The sequence below is a fragment of the Phyllostomus hastatus genome, unplaced genomic scaffold (genome assembly GCF_019186645.2).
Source record: "Phyllostomus hastatus isolate PE091 unplaced genomic scaffold, TTU_PhHast_1.1 phas_contig_495, whole genome shotgun sequence".
In the NCBI taxonomy this organism is placed as follows: domain Eukaryota; kingdom Metazoa; phylum Chordata; class Mammalia; order Chiroptera; family Phyllostomidae; genus Phyllostomus; species Phyllostomus hastatus.
In genome coordinates, this window is record NW_025333895.1 from 1,299,714 (window position 1) to 1,318,655 (window position 18,942).

Consider the following 18,942-nt stretch of genomic DNA (forward strand, 5'->3'; position numbering starts at 1 on the left):
GGTTGGAGAGTACACAAGGCAAGGTGGCGGCTAGAGGACGGGGTGGGAGAGTCAGCAGCTGGCAGTCCCACATTTGCGTGCGGATACTAGGAGGAACAACTGGGGAGTGAGACAGGCCATACAACCCAGGGTTCCAGCGCGGGAAAAGAAAGCCTCAAAATCTCTGGCTGTAAAAATCTGTGGGGGTTGTGGTGGTGGGAGAATCTCCCAGCTTCACAGGAGAGTTTGTTGGAGAGAACCCACAGGGTCCTGAAATGTACAAACACCCACCCACCTGGGAATCAGCACCAAAAGCGCCCAATTTGCTTATGGTTAGCAGGGGAAGTGACTGAAAGCCTGATGAGAGCAGAGCAAGTGGCACTGTTCCATCTCAGACCCCTCCCCCACATACAGCGCCACAACACAGCAAAGTGGATTGCTCAACCCTGGTAAATACCTAAGGCTCTGCTCCTTACAACCTAACAGGTGAGCCAAGGCAAAGAAATATGGCCCAAATGAAAGAACAGGTCAAAACTCCAGAAAACAACTAAGTTATGAAGAAATAGCCAACCTATCAGATCCAGAGTTCAAAACACTAGTAATCAGGATGCTCACAGAAATGGTGGAGTAATGTCGCAAAATAGAGGAAGAAGTGAAGGCTATGCAAAGCAAAATAAAGAAAAATATACAGGGAGCAAACAGTGAAGGGAAGGAAACCGAGACTCAAATCAACAATTTGGAGCAGGAAAAAAAAGAAATAAACATTCAGCCAGAACAGAATGAGGAAACAAGAATTCAAAAAAATGAAGAGAGGCTTAGGAACCTCCGAGACAACTTTAAACATTCCAACATTGGAATCATAGGGGTGCCAGAAGGAGAAGAGGAAGAGCAAGAGATTGAAAACTTATTTGAAAAAATAATGAAGGAGGACTTCTCCAACCTGGCAAAGGAATAGAATCCCAGGAAGTCCACAAAGCTCTGAGAATCCCAGAGAAGTTGGACCCAAGGAAGCACACCAAGGCACATCATAATTACATTACCCAAGATTAAAGATAAGGAGATAACCTTAGAAGCAGCAAGAGAAAAGGAGACAGTTACCTACCAAGGAGTTCCCAAAAGACTATCTGCTGATTTCTCAAAAGAAACCTTACAAGCAAGAAGGGGCTGAAAAGAAGTATTTGAAGTCATGAAAAGCAAGGACCTACCACCTAGATTACTCCATCCAGCAAAGCTATCATTTAGAATGGAAAGGTAGATAAAGTGCCTCCCATATAAGTTACAGTTAAAGGAGTTAATCATCACCCAAACCTTATTATATGAAATGTTAAAGGAATTTAAGAAAAAGAAGAACATCAAAACTATGAACAGTAAATTGACAACTAACTCCCAACTATCAACTGAACCTAAAAATGAACTAAGAAAACAACCAGAACAGGAACAGAATCACAGAATTGGAGATCACATGGAGAGTTATCAGTGGGGAGGGGGAGGGGGAGAATAGTGGAAAAGGTACATGGAATAAGAAGCATAAATTGGTAAACAGAAAATAGACAGGGGGACATTAAGAACAGTATGGGAAATGGAGAAGCCAAAGGACTTATATGTTTGGTCCATGGACATGAATGGAGGGGGGGAGGGATACTAGTGGGAGAGCGGGTGCAGGGTGGAGGGGAATAAAGGGGAGAAAAAAAATGGGACAACTGTAACAGCATAATCAATAAAATATATTTTAAAAAAGTAATGATATACTCATATTCTATAACATGGATAAACTTTGGAACCATTATGTTACACGAAAGACAAAGGATTATATATACTGCATGATTCTATTGATAAGAAATGCTCAGAATACACAAATCTACAGCAACTACAATTAGTGACTGCCTACGCTGAGAGGGTTTAGAGGGGAATGGGGAGTAACTTCCTGGGATGATGAAAATGTTCTGGAATTGGACAGTGGTGATTGATCACACTTTTGTAAGCATACTAAAAACCATTTACTGATACACTGTAAAAGAATAAACTTTGTAGTATATGACTTATAAACTTTTTTAATAAAGTTGTTTTCAGATTACCGTGGTCTTCAAGCCCCGACTCAGGCCCCAGTCTCCTTCTGACCTTAACCTCAAGCCTCTCTACACTAGTCACTTCTCAAACCCACTAGCCTATCAATTCCTGAAACAGCTAGGCTTTTCTTACCTTGAGGCCTTTATATACCCTCTACTCTGCCTGGAATGAAAAGTCTTACCCAGTCTCTTTACATGACTAATGACTTCACATACTTTAAGTCTCAGCTCAAATGTCATCTCCACAGTAAGCTTTCCCTCTCTGTCTCTAAAGCAGAACAGCTACTTCCCTGGCCAGGTGGCTCATTTGGTTGGAGCACTGCCTGTGCACCAAAAGGTTGTGGGTTTGATTCCCAGTCATGGCACATACCTAGGTTGCAGGTTCAATCCCCAGTTGGGGGATGTATGAGGCAACCAATCAATGTTTCTTTCTCTCTCTCTCTCCCCACCCCCCCAAAAAATCAATTAACATAACCTTGGGTGAGGAATTAATTCATTAAATAGGACAGCTGCTTCCATCATTTCCTCTTAGAATTTTGTTTCCTTAATACCACATCCACATAGCTCTATGTGAATTGATTTGGGTTTATATAAGATCCAACAGACTGTAAGCTCCAGCAAGAGCAGGAATAAATATGTATTATTATTTACCATTATAATTCCCAATGTCTAACACAATTCCTAGCATTTAAGTGCCTAGTAAAGTGGTAATTAACATTTTTATTTCCCTAATATGCCATGTCCTTACACATACTGTTCCCTGTATTGAGAAGACTACCACCACTGCTGCCACCACAGCCACCTCATTGCCACACTTACCCTTTCCATACCCTTCCTCATCTCTCGTCTCAGTCAAAACATTATCTTCTTAACAAAGTCTTCCTGCCTCAAACCCTCCGGAGAAGAGTCTCTCCTCCACTTATTCACCCACTAATCACTGGCCGCATTTCCACCATAACAATAATCTTACTGTATTATACTGGGTGGAGTGGACAGATTTGGTGTGGAGGGGGTCTGCAGGGAGTTGGTTTTGTTTTACATTTCTGTCTTACAACTACTTTGGGAAGTCTTAAAATAAAGAAAAATCTCATTTCTATGTCCTAGTGCACTACCAGGCACATAATATAGTACTACCAATTATGATAGTAGCAACAATGACTAACATTTATTGAGTGTTTAGTATGTGCTTGACACTCTTTTTAGCTCTAGAGTGAGTGAGTGAATGAATAAATGGATAAATTTCTTAGTCACCAACCTCAAAGAGGTCGCAGTCTGACAAAGACAGAAGACAGGTATACAAGCTAATGCAGAATAAACACAGCACAAGGCCAAATCAGCTGCCCTGTCCTGTCCCTCTCTGCCTTCAAATCTTTGAGTATGCTTTTCTGAGTCCATAAATGTCAGGTTTCTTCAAAGTCACTTAGAATACTTCCTTCGATTACTTACAATCCACTTCCTGCCCTTAGTGCCTGGAAACAATTTCTAGGATGTCACCACAAGCAATATTAAACTGCTACACAGTTTCCTGCTGTGCGTCTGCATTATCAGTTAAATTGCTTCATATTAACCACATTCCAGTCCACTGGGATCAGTCAAACACCACATAAGATTTAAACATAGCTGTCAAAGATGCCAGTTACCACTGCTCTTTTATCCCACTAGATGAATAAACGTCTATTCAGGTTTAAGGTTTAGGAGCTTTCCAGGGTACTACCTGCATAACTGGTGACCGTTTCTTCCCTTTATTAAGTAAATGTTTGGTGTGAGGCAAGACAATGTTCCTCTATTAAAATGAACAAGAACTGAACACTCTGTAGAAGACATAAGGAACTATCTGCCCAGAAAAGGGCAATTTGGCTTAAAAACTTATAAAAACACAAACTCTTTCTCCTGAGGAGTTCAAATAGCAAACTGTCCTTTTAATTCTATGTACACTCAGGATCTTAATTCAAATCCTCACATATTTCTTAAATGCCTTCCATAAACTCTTCCTGAACAATCTTATGAGTCAGCTACTGGGTGTGACACAGGGAACTCAAGACCAATGAGACAGTCCCTACTCCCAGAAAGTCTGTCGGGAGTTAGTATGGGGGACAGACAAGGGACTGGACTTAGTGCTATGACAGTGACAAACACAAGGGGCCACAGGAACGGGTGAGGGCACCTGGCCTAGGCTGGGCTGGGGAGGGCGGTGACCTGGCCTCAGGGCAGATGGCATCTGATCTTAGGCCTGTAAACTCCCATTCTCTCATTTTAAAAATGTAGCTAACAGTACCTGCATCACTGGACAGCTGTGAGGACTTGATGAAACAGTTCGCATAAAGCATTACCACCATGACTGACACAGAGACTGTGCTCAACCAGCCTTAGCTTGAAAGGGAAGTCTGATCAGGCACCAAATCTTAACATCTATGCCTAGCAACACCAGCTTCACAATTACACAGATTATTGTTTTTAATCACTTTTATTTTTTACTGACAGAATGTTAAGTCCTGCTCTGCATGTTAACAGTCTAATTCCTTGATCAACGTTCTTCTCCATTACCTGAAACATCCAGTTCTCTGACATTTCTGGTATAAAATATGCCAGTTTTCTTAGACTTTTGACAGAGAAGATGTGGAAGAAAACTAACAAATACTGGGTTTTTAATACGGGCCCTGCAGTCCCGGTGAGACTAGGGTTACTGCTCATAATGAACCTGCAACAATAGTTTTCCCCATTTACCCTCAGGGTGAATAAGGTACTCTGTGTAAAGTTTCACAGCCAGTAGGAAAAAAGAGCTGGAATTTGGATCCAGATCTGATTCTACATCTCAGCCTGAGTAGGCCACACAGTATCCAAGATAAGCAAGAGAAAACACAGAGAGCCATAGTGCTCTCCTGCTTGGAGGGACCCCACTGTGCCCTCTGCCTCCTACTGCCCCACCCCCAAGACTGTCCCGCACAGAGGAGCCTGCACACTTAGATTTCACGTCAACCCGCTGAACGAACACCTTGTCAGGACGGAACGGTCAGCAGGAACCAAAGCTGCTTCCTCCAGCAGCTAGGGCTGCACCTAAGTAGCCGGTTTCCTCACCACCTGCCCACCCCATTCCTCGCTGCAGGCAGAAATTGCACAGTCAACAGTCACCATAAATCACAAGTACTTTTCATAACGTCTCTTCATGTTCTCTTTCAGTCTCACTACAAGTAAAGCTAATGTATTTCCCAAGCCTAAATTTTTATTTTTTACCTAATCTTTATTGGTTTTTTTCCATTGCCATTTAGCACCTTTATATCCCTCTCCCCCCAGCAATCACAACCCTGTTGGCCATGTCTATGAGTCCTTTTTCCTCAATCCCTCCACCCCCAACTGCCCGCCCCACTAGCTGTCAACTGCTCTCCAACTATGTCTGTCGGTTTTGCCAAGCCTAAATTTTTATCACAAAGCAATCTAGTGTCAAGATCAAGGCTATTCTTTATACTAATTTCATGCTCGATACAAATTCTTGCTTTAGTAAATTCTCCTGCCCAAGCGCTCAGTGATGACTTCCCAAAACACTCAACTGAGACATGTATTTGTCAACCTGCAACCTTCACAAGCAAGACAGAGACACGATGCATAATCACCTGAACTTCTACTTGCTGGATTTTCATGCTGGCTCGGGCACTGACTGCCTCATATCAGACAAGTTTCTGAACTTTTGTGTACCAAAAAGGGTAAGCATCCTAACCACCACACTCTGCAACTCTAAGGTGGGTTTTAGAAAGTGATTCTAAGTGCTAGGGAAATCCAAGTTTGCAACTCTTCCTTGGAAGCAGGAGCTAAACTTGCTGTGCCTCTTTAATTCCAAAGCTTCACACACACACTGTGTCTTTTTAGCTTCCAAGCCTCTTAAGCTCCTGTTTGGAGCACACTTCGAAATGTTTCCCCTCATTTCCACAAAAATTAAGAACCGTGTGCTCATCCAACTCGTTCATTTTCACTATCAGACGCAAACTCTTCTAGTTTCACTTAGCAGAGGTCTCAGGGGGGCTGCAGCACACATAAGACACATTTTGTGACTGGAAGCCTGAGCCTCAGGGGACTACAAGGCTGAATAAAGGTCACACTGCATGGACATCGACTGGACAAGGATGTGATGTTTAAATACTAGATTTTGCCCCTAAGGCCCCTCTCCTTTCCAGCTTCCTCTAGCGTAAGTCTCGAAATGCTGAAATAAACACATTCCACAGACTTTCTTGTAAGCGGGTTTCAAGTGTCCTATGAAAGATGTTTCAAGGAAAAGCCTTGCTGTCAACTTTGTTTTTAAGTGCCCTCAAACAATTCAATTACTCATACAGAAAAAGTGAACATTTGTTAGTAATTAGATAAGGCATCTCATGTTCTGGAGCTGAGGAACGGAGAAGCCAAGAGAGGACCTGGCTGGGAGGGGAGACAAGAGTCCAAAACAACACACCCAAACTGGACTGCAAAGAAGTTGCACTTTCCAAAGCCAACTTCTAAGTCCACAAGCAGGGAAACAATGTTTCAATGTGTTCTGAAGTCAGCTGTATGAACAGTTTCCGGGGAAAACTAACCCCCGCCAGGGACTCCGGGTGAATGAATGAGTGAGGGAATTTGCCAGATAGGATTACAAAGCCTTTCCAACAATTACCAGGTGCTCAGTTACAGCCCAGAGGTATCTTCCTTCACAGCTTTTGGCCCCTGTTGTGTGGAGACTTTCACAGATAAGGGGGAACTAGCAGGACGAGAAAAGGGCCTTCACCCCACGACCTTAGGTCCATTACTGGTCGCCCTCTCTCTCAGAACCTCACGCGACTTCTGTGGGGGCCCGCAGGTCTTAAACAGCAGGGCTGCTACCTCTCAGGACCTGCCTAACTCTCAGGGGTGCCCCAAACACTCCCATTCGGGAAGTTGCTTCCAGAGATTTCTCGCCCTCCCCCCAACAGTTGCAAGACTATTTTCGGAGGCTCTCTGTGACCCCATGGAGGGGGCCACCTGGTAACCTCAGCAGCTCCCGCCCTCAGGTGAGGAGGGGACACCTGACCACTGGCGCCCTACCACCCCACGCGCACCCCGCCCCTGCGCCTCTCTGGATCGCCATGGCAACCGTCCCCCTCCCCGCGTGACGCCGGCACGCGGGGCGCCCCTGGGGTCCCGGCAACAAGTCCCCCGCGCAACCCACGGCCTGCAGCCCTTGCCCGGCCTCGCCACCCCGCGCCCGGCCCGGCTCCGCCCGGCGCGGCCGCACTCACTTGATCCTGGAGCCCATGGTCCCCGGGCCTCCTCATGGGCCCGCGGCCCCGCTCGGCGCTGCGCTGCCTGCCCGCCCGCCCGCGGCCGACCGGCCTCCCTCTGGCGCTCTCCCCGCCCCTTCCTCCCTTCCCTCAGGCTGGGCCCGCCAGCTCGAGGCTCGCTCCCTCGCCGCCGCCGCCGCCGCCTCCCGGGGTTAATGTACTAGGGCCAGCCCGGCGAACGCCATGGTCGCCGGCGCGCGTGCCCGGCGCGCGCTGCCCCCGCCGCCTCTCACACAGCCGCCCCCTCCCGCCCGCGCCGCCGCCGCCGCCGCCCGCAGGGGCTGCCGGGAAGTGTAGTCCGCTCCCAGAAGGTGGGGCCGCCTGAGGCGGGGTAGGGGCGGGCCTCCTTCCGCCCACTGGTTCCCGGAACTCTGCGAACCGTGCCTTCGGGGGACAGGCCTAGAGAGAGTCCCGTGTCTCTAACTCCTGTAGGAAACGCCGCCTGCGACCCCCTTCCAAAGACCCTCGTCCCGTAGAGACCCCTCAGCTCACCTGAAGAAATCTTCCCCCATCTCCCCCTGACGGAGTTCTCCCACCCAGTGGCTCTGGTGTAGAGAGAGTCTGTCTCCCACTCCGGCCTCCGTGAAAACACAAGTTTTCCCTCGGAAAATCCCATACCTTCCAGCAAGCTCCTTAAGGGAGCCACAGACCCTCTTCTCTCACACCATCCACTTCCCCGACATGGTCCGTGACGGAGGCCCCTTCCTCAGCCCTCGGACCTTGCAGGAGACCTCACCCGCCCACGGGAAACCCGCCTGGGGGGGCTTCACGGCAGCACCCAGTTGGCGATTCTGTCCTGCCTCGTCCTTGAGGGCCTCCGCCTCCCTTTATCAGCCATTTGGGAACGCTGATAGAGCAAAGCCAGGTCACCATTCCAGACCGTGACAGAGATGAGCCCGCTGCAAATGAAGGTGTTTGCGAGCGAAGCTCACCGACTGCTGCCTACCCCTGCTTCCCCTCGGGGCTCGCTTTCGTGAGCGCCCCAGTGTCCCCTCCCCTGGGCCCGGAGGAATCGCAGATCCCAGTGTCCTCCCCCCCTCTGGGCCCCGAGGAATCGCAGAGGAAGAAGTAACGACATCCACCATTAGCCGCTGTTCAAATACGCGGGCGAGCGAGCGTCCTCCCTGAACCAGGCACCGTGTGTCCCCTACACGGTTAGCACCAGCCCTCGCGATACTCTTGGGAGTTGAAACCCCATTTCCCAGAGAGGAAACTGAGGCCTCTGCGGGGAGACCCGTCATCAGCACCTGGTGAGAAGAGCTCGGCACCCAGGCCGAAGAAGAACCGTCGCAGACACGCGCGACGCGGCTACGCTTCGGGGTGACGACCCCTTTGGACGTGCGTAGAAGGCGCTGTAGGTTCACGGTTCACTTCTGACGTGAGGCCTTCTCTTCCGTGCGCGCTTTGCTGTTCTGAAATGCCCTTTATTCCCTCTGCCCATTCAGCTCGTGCAAATCCACTGTCTCCCCCCGCGCCCCACGGTCACTACAGGAACCGGCCCGAGGCCCCAGCCAGGCGGGAAGCAAAAGAAAGCAAGAACTCCTCCTTTTGAAGTTCCATTCTGAATAAAGATAATTTCTCTCTGTTGCCTGTGCCCCGAGGTTGTTGAAGGCGAAAGGTGAACCTTTTTGAATTAAAATAAAAACATTGAAAACGTCCAAACTGCCATTTTGAATTCAAAGTCTTTTTGCACCCAGACACCAACGCCGACGTATAAACACCCGCAGGAGCAAAGCCCTGCCGGAGCGGCGGGGCCTCGGCGGTGTTGATGCACCTTGTTTCCTATGAAGCCTCTCCAAGGAACAGTTGTTATCAAGATCTTCCCCGGAACGAGCAGCCAGTTCAAAAGCTCTGAGCAGGAGTCTATAAATAAAACAAAGTTATTTGGTGAAGGGCAAAGCTGGCTGCTTTTCAAAGGAGGTTGTAGCCATCCTGGCCACAAAAATGTCTGGTGCCTGCTGGGTGGCGTGTGTGTGTGTTTGTGCGTGTGCATGCGTGTGTCGGAGGGGAAGACGGGAGGTGGGAGTAGGGGATTATGTACCCGTCCAGGTGGCCTCTGAGACTGCAGGGTGGTCTGGAGAGAGCACCCAGCGAGGAGTTGGGAGTCTGGCTTATACTGTGATCTGCACCACTGACTGGTGGAGAGATTTTAGGCAAATAAGTAGACGATTGTCTGCTTCAGTTTCCTGCTTGGTAAAATGGGTATAGAGGATGACGAGGAGCTCACACCATAAGCCAGTATCTCACGTAACCATTTTCGTATTTGTGTTGTGAGTGTATTGAATTCTAAAGTTTCAATCCTAGCATATCTCCCACTTCACATAGCAAGACCCACAAAATGAGTGACAGCGACAGACTTGCCTTAGCATCCGGGTGGAACCAGACTGCCTGGGTTCAAATCTCAGCCCTACCTCTTACTAAAATAAATAGGTGTCCTTCAGTGAGTTATTCACTCTCTCTGTGCCTGTGTCTGTAATGGCAAGTTATGGTAATAGATCTATCTTACTGAGTTAACATGAGACTTAAATGAGTTAATGACACATAAAGTACTTAAACCATAACTGGCATATAGTGAGCGCTCAAAAATTATCAGCAACTATTATATACAGGACACTTAGCAGAGTTTGGCTTTTATTTTTAATAGTAGTAATCTTCATAATAAATAGTTCTATACTTGGGTTCAAGAGACCTAAGTTCCCAACCCACAGCGTAATTGTTTTCATTCTGAATCAGTTAGAATTCAGTTCAGTGTGAAGGACAGAAGACTGAAATAACAGCGACTGAAAAAAGTAGAAGTTTATTTCTCTTTCACATAAGGCCTGGAGATGAACATTCCAGAGCTGGTATGACAATTCCATGATGCATCCTCTAAGACAGGAAGGAGAGGGCAGCTTGATTTGGCCTTGTGGTGGTGCATATTCCGCATTAGCTTATACACCTGTCTTCTGTCCCTGTCACACTGTATCCTCATTGAGGTCCATGACCCAGAATTTTATTTTATTGCTCCTCTTGCCTCCAAATGCACCTTCCACCTCCTGGTCCAGGATGGCTGCTTGAACTCTAGCTATCTAATCCACAACCCAGCCAGCAGGAAGGCAGAGGGTCATGCCCTACCCCAACCCCTAATCTTTAAGTACACTTCCATTTACATTCCATTGGCCAGAGCATAGTTCTACAACCACGTCTCACTGGGAAACATAGCCTTTATTTCAGACAATCATATGCACAGCTCTAGGAGTAGTGGGTTGTTCCAGAGAATGAGGGGAGGCAGATACTGCAAGACAGCCAGCACTTTCAGCCCAGCCATCCTTGGCTATGTGACCCTGAAGAAGACACTATATTTGAGCCTCAGTTTCCCTATATCCAAAGTAAGAGAATCAGACCAGATGGTCTATCTCCAAAGTCCTTTCAGGTATAAAATGCCATAATTCAGTGGCTTGTTTTATAGTTCCCCTGAACTTAGGTGAATCTGATGTTATTTGAGCAAAAGGAGACCCTCTGCCAAGTGCATGGCATCGTCATTCGTTGGAATTGAAAGTTTCAGAGATGAGAAAGAAGAGGCTTAGAATCTTGCCCTCCTCAGTTGTTGTCAAAATAAGCTAACCAAGCAAATCCAGCAGATAAAAATCCAACAGCGTGCGTGATACTACCTGCGCAGACACTTTGATGCTCCTCGGTTTCCAAGCTTGCCCTCATTCCCCCCCCCCACCTGCTGAAGATGGTCACCATGTGCCTCTAGCCTTTGGGAAGTGAGTTGGAGAGTAGGCAGGACTCGGCTGCGTTATACACTTGGGCTCTCTTGCTAGTTTTCCTTTATTTTGTGCTTTCTTCCCTATATACATTTATATATATTATTAATATACAGGATATTGTTCTTCCTATTTATTTCAACAACTTTTCCTCCTAAGCCAGTATGTCACGTAACCATTTTAGTATTTTTGTTGTGAGTTTATTGAATACTAAAGTTTCAATCCTAGTATATCTCCTTCTTCGCATGTCAAGACCCACAAAATGAGTGACAGCGACAGACGTGCCTTAGTATGAGAATGGAGAGTAAGACCCGAGTTCTCTGATCTCTTGGCCTGAGCAGAGTGGCCAAGAATTTGGGGAGGAGATCCCCTAACCCAGTTCAATGACAGAGGTGTGTTTAATTTGTAGGTAGCTTGCTGAGGTTCCCAAAGGAGACCTTAGCCCCTAAAACTAATGTCTCAACCCCTTGTGAGCTCTCCTTCCAGTAGTGAAAGTGGTAAATTTCCTTAGGGTCCAGAGGGGCAGCATCACGTGCCATCTGCCTGGGATTGAATCCTCACCCTGCTAGAGAGAACTACTCCACCTTAATTTAGTTCTGCATCTGGAAAATGGAGATTCGTACTAGTGAAACTTGCTTCGTGGAATGGTGATGGGAGTAAAGTGATTGTGTCTATGAAATCTGAGGATCCAGCAATAACAAATATTTGCTAAATGAATGATGATCAGAGGTACAATTGGTGGCCACATGCCTTACTCACATTCTCTTCAATCTTGACTACAGCCCTGAAAGGTTGGCATTATGCTACACATTTCAGAGACGGGAGGTGATTTTCCCTTGGTCGCTCAGCCAAAAGCAGTAAGAGCTGGGGGTTGTGCTAAAGGGATGTCTGATTCCCAAGCCGCCTGTGCTTTCAAAACAATTTCTACCAAGCTTCATTCTCTCATCTCTCGCACGTTCTCTCTCAGCTTGGCTAAAAATATCCTGAATTGCATCCTCATTAGCTAATATGCATACATTATTTTTTGCTTTTTGAACATAATTGGCTCATTCAAAAGGAAAGGCTTCCACCTACATGAAAGAAAAAGCTGAGCTGCTCACTGAAAACTCATTTGAATTCAGAAGAGGCAGCTGCCTGTGGAAGCCCCTCTGCTTCTGGGCTTGTGTCCCTGGCTGGAAGGCAGCACAGCAGAGTGGAAAACAAACTCCCTTCATTCACATACCCCCAGCACATTGGAGCTGGGTGACTTTGGCCAAGTCCCGTCCTGTTTCCCAAGAGTTCGTCTCCTCAGCTGTTGTGTTAAGCTCACAGAAGAGCTTAACCCTTATAGGGTTGCAGTGAAGATGGAATGAGATAAGCCACGGGGCCCGATGTGTAATACGTGGCCACTGAAAAGCTGGGAGCTACCATGACATAAGCCGCACATAGGGAATAAACATTTGCAGGAGAGGCAGGATAGCCAAGTGATTAAGAACACAGAGGCTGGAGCCAGGGGAGTGATGGATCAAACTCCAATGTGGACCGAGCTCTGTTGCTGTGACACAGTTTGTTTCTCTCCCCAAACCTCAGTTTTCCTGTAGTCAGAAAGATATTACACATATAAGGAGCCCGATAATGAACGGTGGCTGCCTTCACAGCAAGCCTCCCCAACTACATCATCTCCTGATAGCAGGCGCAGTAATTGATTTCTGCTTCTAGGGCATCGCGCGCACGGACACCACGGAGTGTTCATCCTGGGCCGAATGCGTGTGCTCCGGGCAGCTGAAGCCAAACTGTCTGCCCCAGCTTCTCCTGTTGGTAATGTGCCTGATGACAGCTTAATGGACTCTTTACCCTTGAATGCTAAGGGGAAAATAACTCATGGCATTACAACATATGAATGTAATGTGGTTTTATTTTTCTTGAGCAATGTAGAGAGAGAGCCAGAAACATATGTAGACTTGAGGCTGCAACCTGAACCTCCCTCTTCCTGACCATGTCTGTATGGGGGACAGATTTAGCCATTGCAATTACCCGAATCATTCATGTTTGTAAAATATAGCCATATCCATGTGTGCGTTTTCCTGAATGATCTGAGGCAAACAAAAAAAGAGTATGCAATCAGTTTATGATGAGAGGACTGGTGAATGTACACGCACGCACGCACACACGCATTCTTCGTTGTCATGGGGAAGCTGGTCAAAATCTACCAATACAACTTTCAGAAAGCCATGCCGTCCTGACCAGACAGGCGGCAAATCCCCACCATTGGAAGTTAAAACATTCTTGCAGCCTCACAGTCTGAGGGAGGAGGCAGCCACAGATGCCTCCGTTAGACTGACAGAGGCTGGGGAGGCAGGGATGAGGACCAAGAGAACTTGGTAGAGAGTCAGGTTGACCCAGGTTCAAATCCACCATCCTGACTTTGGGAAAGAGCCTTCCTCATCTCAGAGGCTAAGTTTCCCCAGCTGTAAAGTGGGTGTTGTAACACCCACCTTGCATGGTGCCAGGAGGACTAATGACAAAGCAGGTGAAGGCCAAGCAGGACATGAGGCACAGCGCCAGGCTCAGGGTGATGCTGGGTACAAGGCGGCTGGCTCTGCTCCATCGTGAAGACATCCAGGCCAGGCAGGAGGCATGCAGAGTCCCAGCTCCTGTGCAGCTCAGGCACCGTCCGCTCCAGCCACCAGAGCCTCACCGGAGAGGAAGTGTGTGGAAGCGCGGCTCTCCATCTGGCTAATGCTCACTTGTGTTTCCTGCTGGAGAGCATCACTTTTTTCACCTCACCTGGTTTGTTTACCCAAACAAGCTGCTCATTAACAACACCAATTGCATTTGCTGCGGTTCTGTTGACAGCACAAATGTCTTCAGTCAGCCTGGGAGTTTGGTGGGAACCGTCGCGGGATCCCACCCAGCCCAGCCAGTACAGCTTCTGAGGAAAGAAATCAAGGCCATGCTGGCATCTGGGGTGGGGACAGGGGGCCTGGCTGGGGTCTGCTGGCAAGTCCAGCCCAAGGTCCCCAGGCCCTGAGTGGAGACAGGGCCCTAGTCCCTCCTGAAAGAGATGCAGCACTTTTCAGAAAACAAACGTAGTTGTAGGAGCTTTTCAAGAAGAGGGAAGGGGAGATGGGGGAGGAGTCAGACTTGAAAGAGTAGAGGAAACCCCAGACAGAGGCACAGACCTGGCTGGGAGATGCCCAGCCTCCAGCAGGGAGACCATGGGTGGGCTTCCCTTGTGGACCTGGCAAAGCCCAGGTCCCTCTTCCTGCTTTGTCCCCAAAAAGCTGAGCTCCGTTTGGCTTGTCAAAGCTCTATTCTCTCATCTCCACTGCTCAAGCAGGAAGACAAGATACTTTTTAATTTTTTATATATTTATTTATTTTTACAATGAAGGAAAGGGAGGGAGAAAGAGAGTAAGAGAATCACCACATCGGTTGCCTATGGTATCCACCCCAGCTGGGACCGAACCCACAATCCAGGCATGTGCCCTGACTGGGAAGTGAACTGGTGCTTTCTCTTTACTGGTTGATGCCCAGCCAACTGAGCCACACCAGTCAGGGCAGGAAGACAAGATTTTTAATGAATATGTTTATTTACTTTATATTACTGACCTCAGAATGCTTTCTTTTCTGTCCATTTTCTCATTCGTAAGTTTCCGTTGAAGGCTTACCAATGACTATGCAATCGTTGCTGAGGAACAGGGACGTGAAAGGAGACATAGCCCCTGCCCTCAAGGAGTTGGCAGTCTAGCGGAGGGAGTGATATCAAATTATATGACAAATAATTGAAAATCGTGATGATTTGGATGGGAGAGAAGTCCAGGATACTAAGGGGGACCTGACCTCTGGCAGGAGTCACCAATGGCATTTCCCAGAGAAAGTGAGCTTTAAGCTGACACCCCAATTAAAAGGAGAAGTCATCTAGCTGAATAAGAGCAAAGGGCAATGAGCTGTTGTGTTTGGTTTCAGATGTCATAGTGACACCAAAGAAAGTCTTTGGGCTCCTCTTCTGTCCAGAGGAAAGCTTGCGTGGAGCCTGGGAAGTAGATGGTAGATGGTACCTGCCTTACTATATGAGCTCTAGGAGGGAAAGACCCAGTCAGCACCGTGGTGTCTGGCATATAGTATACATACATATTTACTAATTTAAAGAAAAATAGCAGGGCATAAGGGTGGGGATTCCACAGAGGGAACAGCATGTGTGAAGACTCAATATATGCTCACCCCTCACCTCCTCTGTGTGAATGTACATATACATCAACAAATAATATAAGGTCTGTCTGGAAAAAGTCCAGCCATTTTTAATATAATGAGAACAGTTTGTGCAGCATTGATGTAACCTGGCAGCCGAGGAGAGTGGACAAGAATGCGCATGCGTGAGCAATGACAACTTCACTGTATTAGTCAGTGGGGGTGTAGACACTGTTAAGCGAGCATGTGTACTGTGTGGCCATTGCATTCAAAATGAGTGAGTAGAGAACAAATCTGCATCAAATTTTGTGTTAAGCTTGAACTTCCTTCTATGGAAACCATTTGGATGACTCAGAAGGCTGCAGCTATGGGCAACTGGTGATTGGCAGCTTCGTCATGACAACGTGCCCACTCCTGCATCATGTCTTGTGCAGAGTTTTTGGTGAAACATTAAATCATCCAGGTGACTCAGCCCCCCTACAGCCCAGATTTGGAGCCTTGTGACTTCTGGCTTTTCCCGAAACTAAAATCACCTTTGAAAGGGAAGAGATTTCAGACCATCGATGAGATTCAGGAAAATACAACAGGGCATCTGATGGCATTTGGGAGAACTGTGTGAAGTCCCAAGGTGCCTCCTTCAAAGTAGGGGACTGAGGTCTCATTGTCCTTGTATCTTGTGTCTTCTTCAATAAATGTCTCTATTTTTCATATTACATGGCTGGATACCTTCTGGAGAGAGTTCAAATCCACAGCATCTCACTGAGGTAAGGTCACCATCTTCACAGCTAGGGAAATTTCAAATTCAGGGTTCTTCTCTCTTCCATGATAATAACTCACAATTTGTTCATAACCCATTCCCTACCCTGGCATACCAGATTCGTAACACAGCTCTTATCTCACGAATGGGTGATGCCAGTCATCAGGCCACACCTCTGTGTGCCCAGAGCCCAAAGATAGGACAGAAAACACTAGTGTTCAAGAACCAGGGCCTCCTAATTAGACCCAAAGTCAAGAGCAATAAGAAAATAATAGTAAAGATGTGTTGAGAGCTTCTGTACCAGGCACTGTTTTAAGGGTGTTACTTGTGTTAACTCATTTAGCTCTCCGACTCACCCCATGAGCAAAACACTTGATCATTCCCTTTTACAGATGAGGAAACTGAGGCACGAAGATATTAAGTGACTTGTGGATAACGGCACCCATTGTACTTGCCCCACCCATTGTCCCCTCTCATTTCTTTGTGGTGATGGATCAACAACTGTTGGCATCTCCCATTCACCAGGCACTGCACATACATTGCTTCACTTAATCCTTACATGAACCACGGGGTAGGAAGTGGTTCTTTCTTTTCAATTAAAATTTTTTTTCCGTTTCAGTTTACATTCAATATTATTTTATATTATTTTTAAGTGTACAGCATATTGGCTAGACAATCACATACTTCATAAAGTGTCTCCCTACCCCCTCCTCAAGGAAGTTGTTCTTATCCCCACTTTACAGAAGAGAAGACTGAGGCTCAGAAAGAGAAGCGACTCATCCAAGGCTCCTGGATTAGAGGCAATCTTGAAACCAGTCTGCTTGATTCCAAAGCCCATGCGCTTACCCCAGCTCCCAAGTCAGGTAAACATTCTAGTGTAAAGAGCAGAGAATCCATGGGAAAAAAAACAAACCAGCCCCTTCTTTCTAGTCCTCTTTCTTCCCTTTCTACCGTCTCCTGCCATCTTCACCCAGGTAATATATCCACAGTGGTATCATTGTGCTCCACATGGAAAATGTTTTAAAAATGTGGGAGAAAGAATAATCAGCTTACACTTTTATACCCTCCCTTGAAAATGGAGACAAAAAAATCCCTAAGTCCTAGAATTATTTAGCAGATTAAATGAGATCATGCCTGTTAAATGCTACACATGTAGAGGCACTTGAGAAATTCTTGTTTACTTCCCTCTCCCAATCTGTTCTTACCAGTCATTCAGACAGTCCTGCTTTGCGTGAGCCCGTCTGATTCAATGGGCGCCCATTCCCACCATCAGAAAAGGCAGGATGTCCCTAGAGGGTGGGAACATTGCCCTCTGTTCTAGTTTCCTCTGGGCATTGTAAGGAGCTGTGCACACCTACAGACACACACAAATAATCACTAATAGCAGCAGTAAACCACTCAGCTTTCATTTGCCACCAAGCACAGCGCCTTCTGACATGTCTCCCCAGATAGACAAGCCCATGGCTGAACAGTCATTTTCCAAATGGACATTTTCTTTGGAAGAACTAATTTAGGCTCATTTTCAGCCAGTTACATTCCTGAGGCCTCTAAGTACAGAGATTCCAACTGGCTGGGGTGTATCCTGGGCTCAAGCGGGGGCCAACGTTCAAGGAAACAAGAGGCAGACATTGATTGGAGTACATCAGACAGGTGGAGAAACTGCAACCCAGAGCCAGGACAAACAAAGCAACAATAATAATCAACCTGGCCACCGTGTATCTAACAAGAGGTGATGGTACAGATGGTGCAAAGTCTCCTCCAATGAGAGGCAATCAGCCAGTAACTGGAATAACCTAAATGAGCCCCAACATTTTCAAGACTGCTAATGTAAAATTTTAAGCCTTTTCAGTAAGCAATTGGTGTGTGGGTCAGAGTTCATGCTTTTTGATATAATCATTTCCCCTATCAGAATCAGACATAAACGATCAACAATGCAGACAAAATAAATGCATGAAAAGGGTCACTGCAGCATTACTTTTATATGTCTCAAGTTTTACTGAGCACCAACTATATGTGCTAGTCAGGGCATGGCACTATCCTGAGAAAGATTAGGCTTCAGGATGCCCAGGGTCATTCAGTCTCCTTCTTTCCTCTTGGGGAGGTAATATGACAGAATAGAGGGAGCCTGGGAATTGGAAAGACCTGGGTTTTTTATTTTTCTTTCCTTTCCTTCCTTCCTTCCTTCCTTCCTTCCTTCCCCCCTCCCTCCCTCCCTCTCTCCCTCCCTTTCTCCCTTCTTCCCTTCCTCCCTTCCTCCTTTCTTCCCTCCCTTCCTCTCTTTCATTAACTTACTTGTTGATTCCAGCCTGCCTGGGCTGCCTTCTGTGAACTGAATCCTCATTTCTAAAAATGGGGCCAGAATCCCTACCTTGAAGATCAGCCACAAGGATGGAAAAAGGTCCTGAGCTTCACCAGCCTGTGAGTGCATTGGTGCCCAAAATCTTTCTTGATTCAAGAAGTTCAGGTTTTCCCAGTTCCAAGCAGTTCCAGGTTCCTAGAGGAGCTGACATGTATCCATGTCACAGAGCTGGACCTTGTTTACTGTCTCACCTAGAGAGACCAGGACCCAACGAGGCTGCACACCTGCAAGGAGGGCCACTTCAGGTGCCTCTGGGCCGGCCTATAGCTGGAGCCACCACCTAGGATCCAAGGAGCTGGTAAGCTGGAAGCCCCTCTCATCACCCCAGTGAGGTGAGGTGAAGATTCCCCTTGTGCGTTCAGTTGGTGAAGTGGGTCCCCACGGCAAGACTGTTTGAGCCCTGAGTGCCACAGAATTTAGTGAGGCTTAAGCTCTTGGAACTCGAGGACATAGCCCTTTGCTCCGGGAGCGCACAACAGGATGAGTTTTATCAGTGCTTGTGCTTCCCTTCCTCGTAAAGTCCCACACATTATGCCCAACAACTTTATATTAAATTCTCTCAGGATCCCCAGCTCTGTCCTGCA

The 18,942-nt window shown here is 47.1% G+C and overlaps 1 protein-coding gene across 4 annotated transcripts in view; it reads right to left on the reverse strand.

Moving 5' to 3' along the window:
• Positions 1–7,542, reverse strand: part of DENND1A (DENN domain containing 1A) — a 486,624-nt gene extending 479,082 nt beyond the window's left edge. For all 4 annotated transcript variants that reach the window (XM_045846504.1, XM_045846502.1, XM_045846503.1 and 1 more), the window contains exon 1: positions 7,283–7,542. In XM_045846504.1, the coding sequence (XP_045702460.1) occupies positions 7,283–7,299 (17 nt within the window). In that variant the 5' untranslated portion in view covers positions 7,300–7,542. The remainder of the gene's footprint in view (positions 1–7,282) is intronic.
• Positions 7,543–18,942: the final 11,400 nt, after the last annotated feature.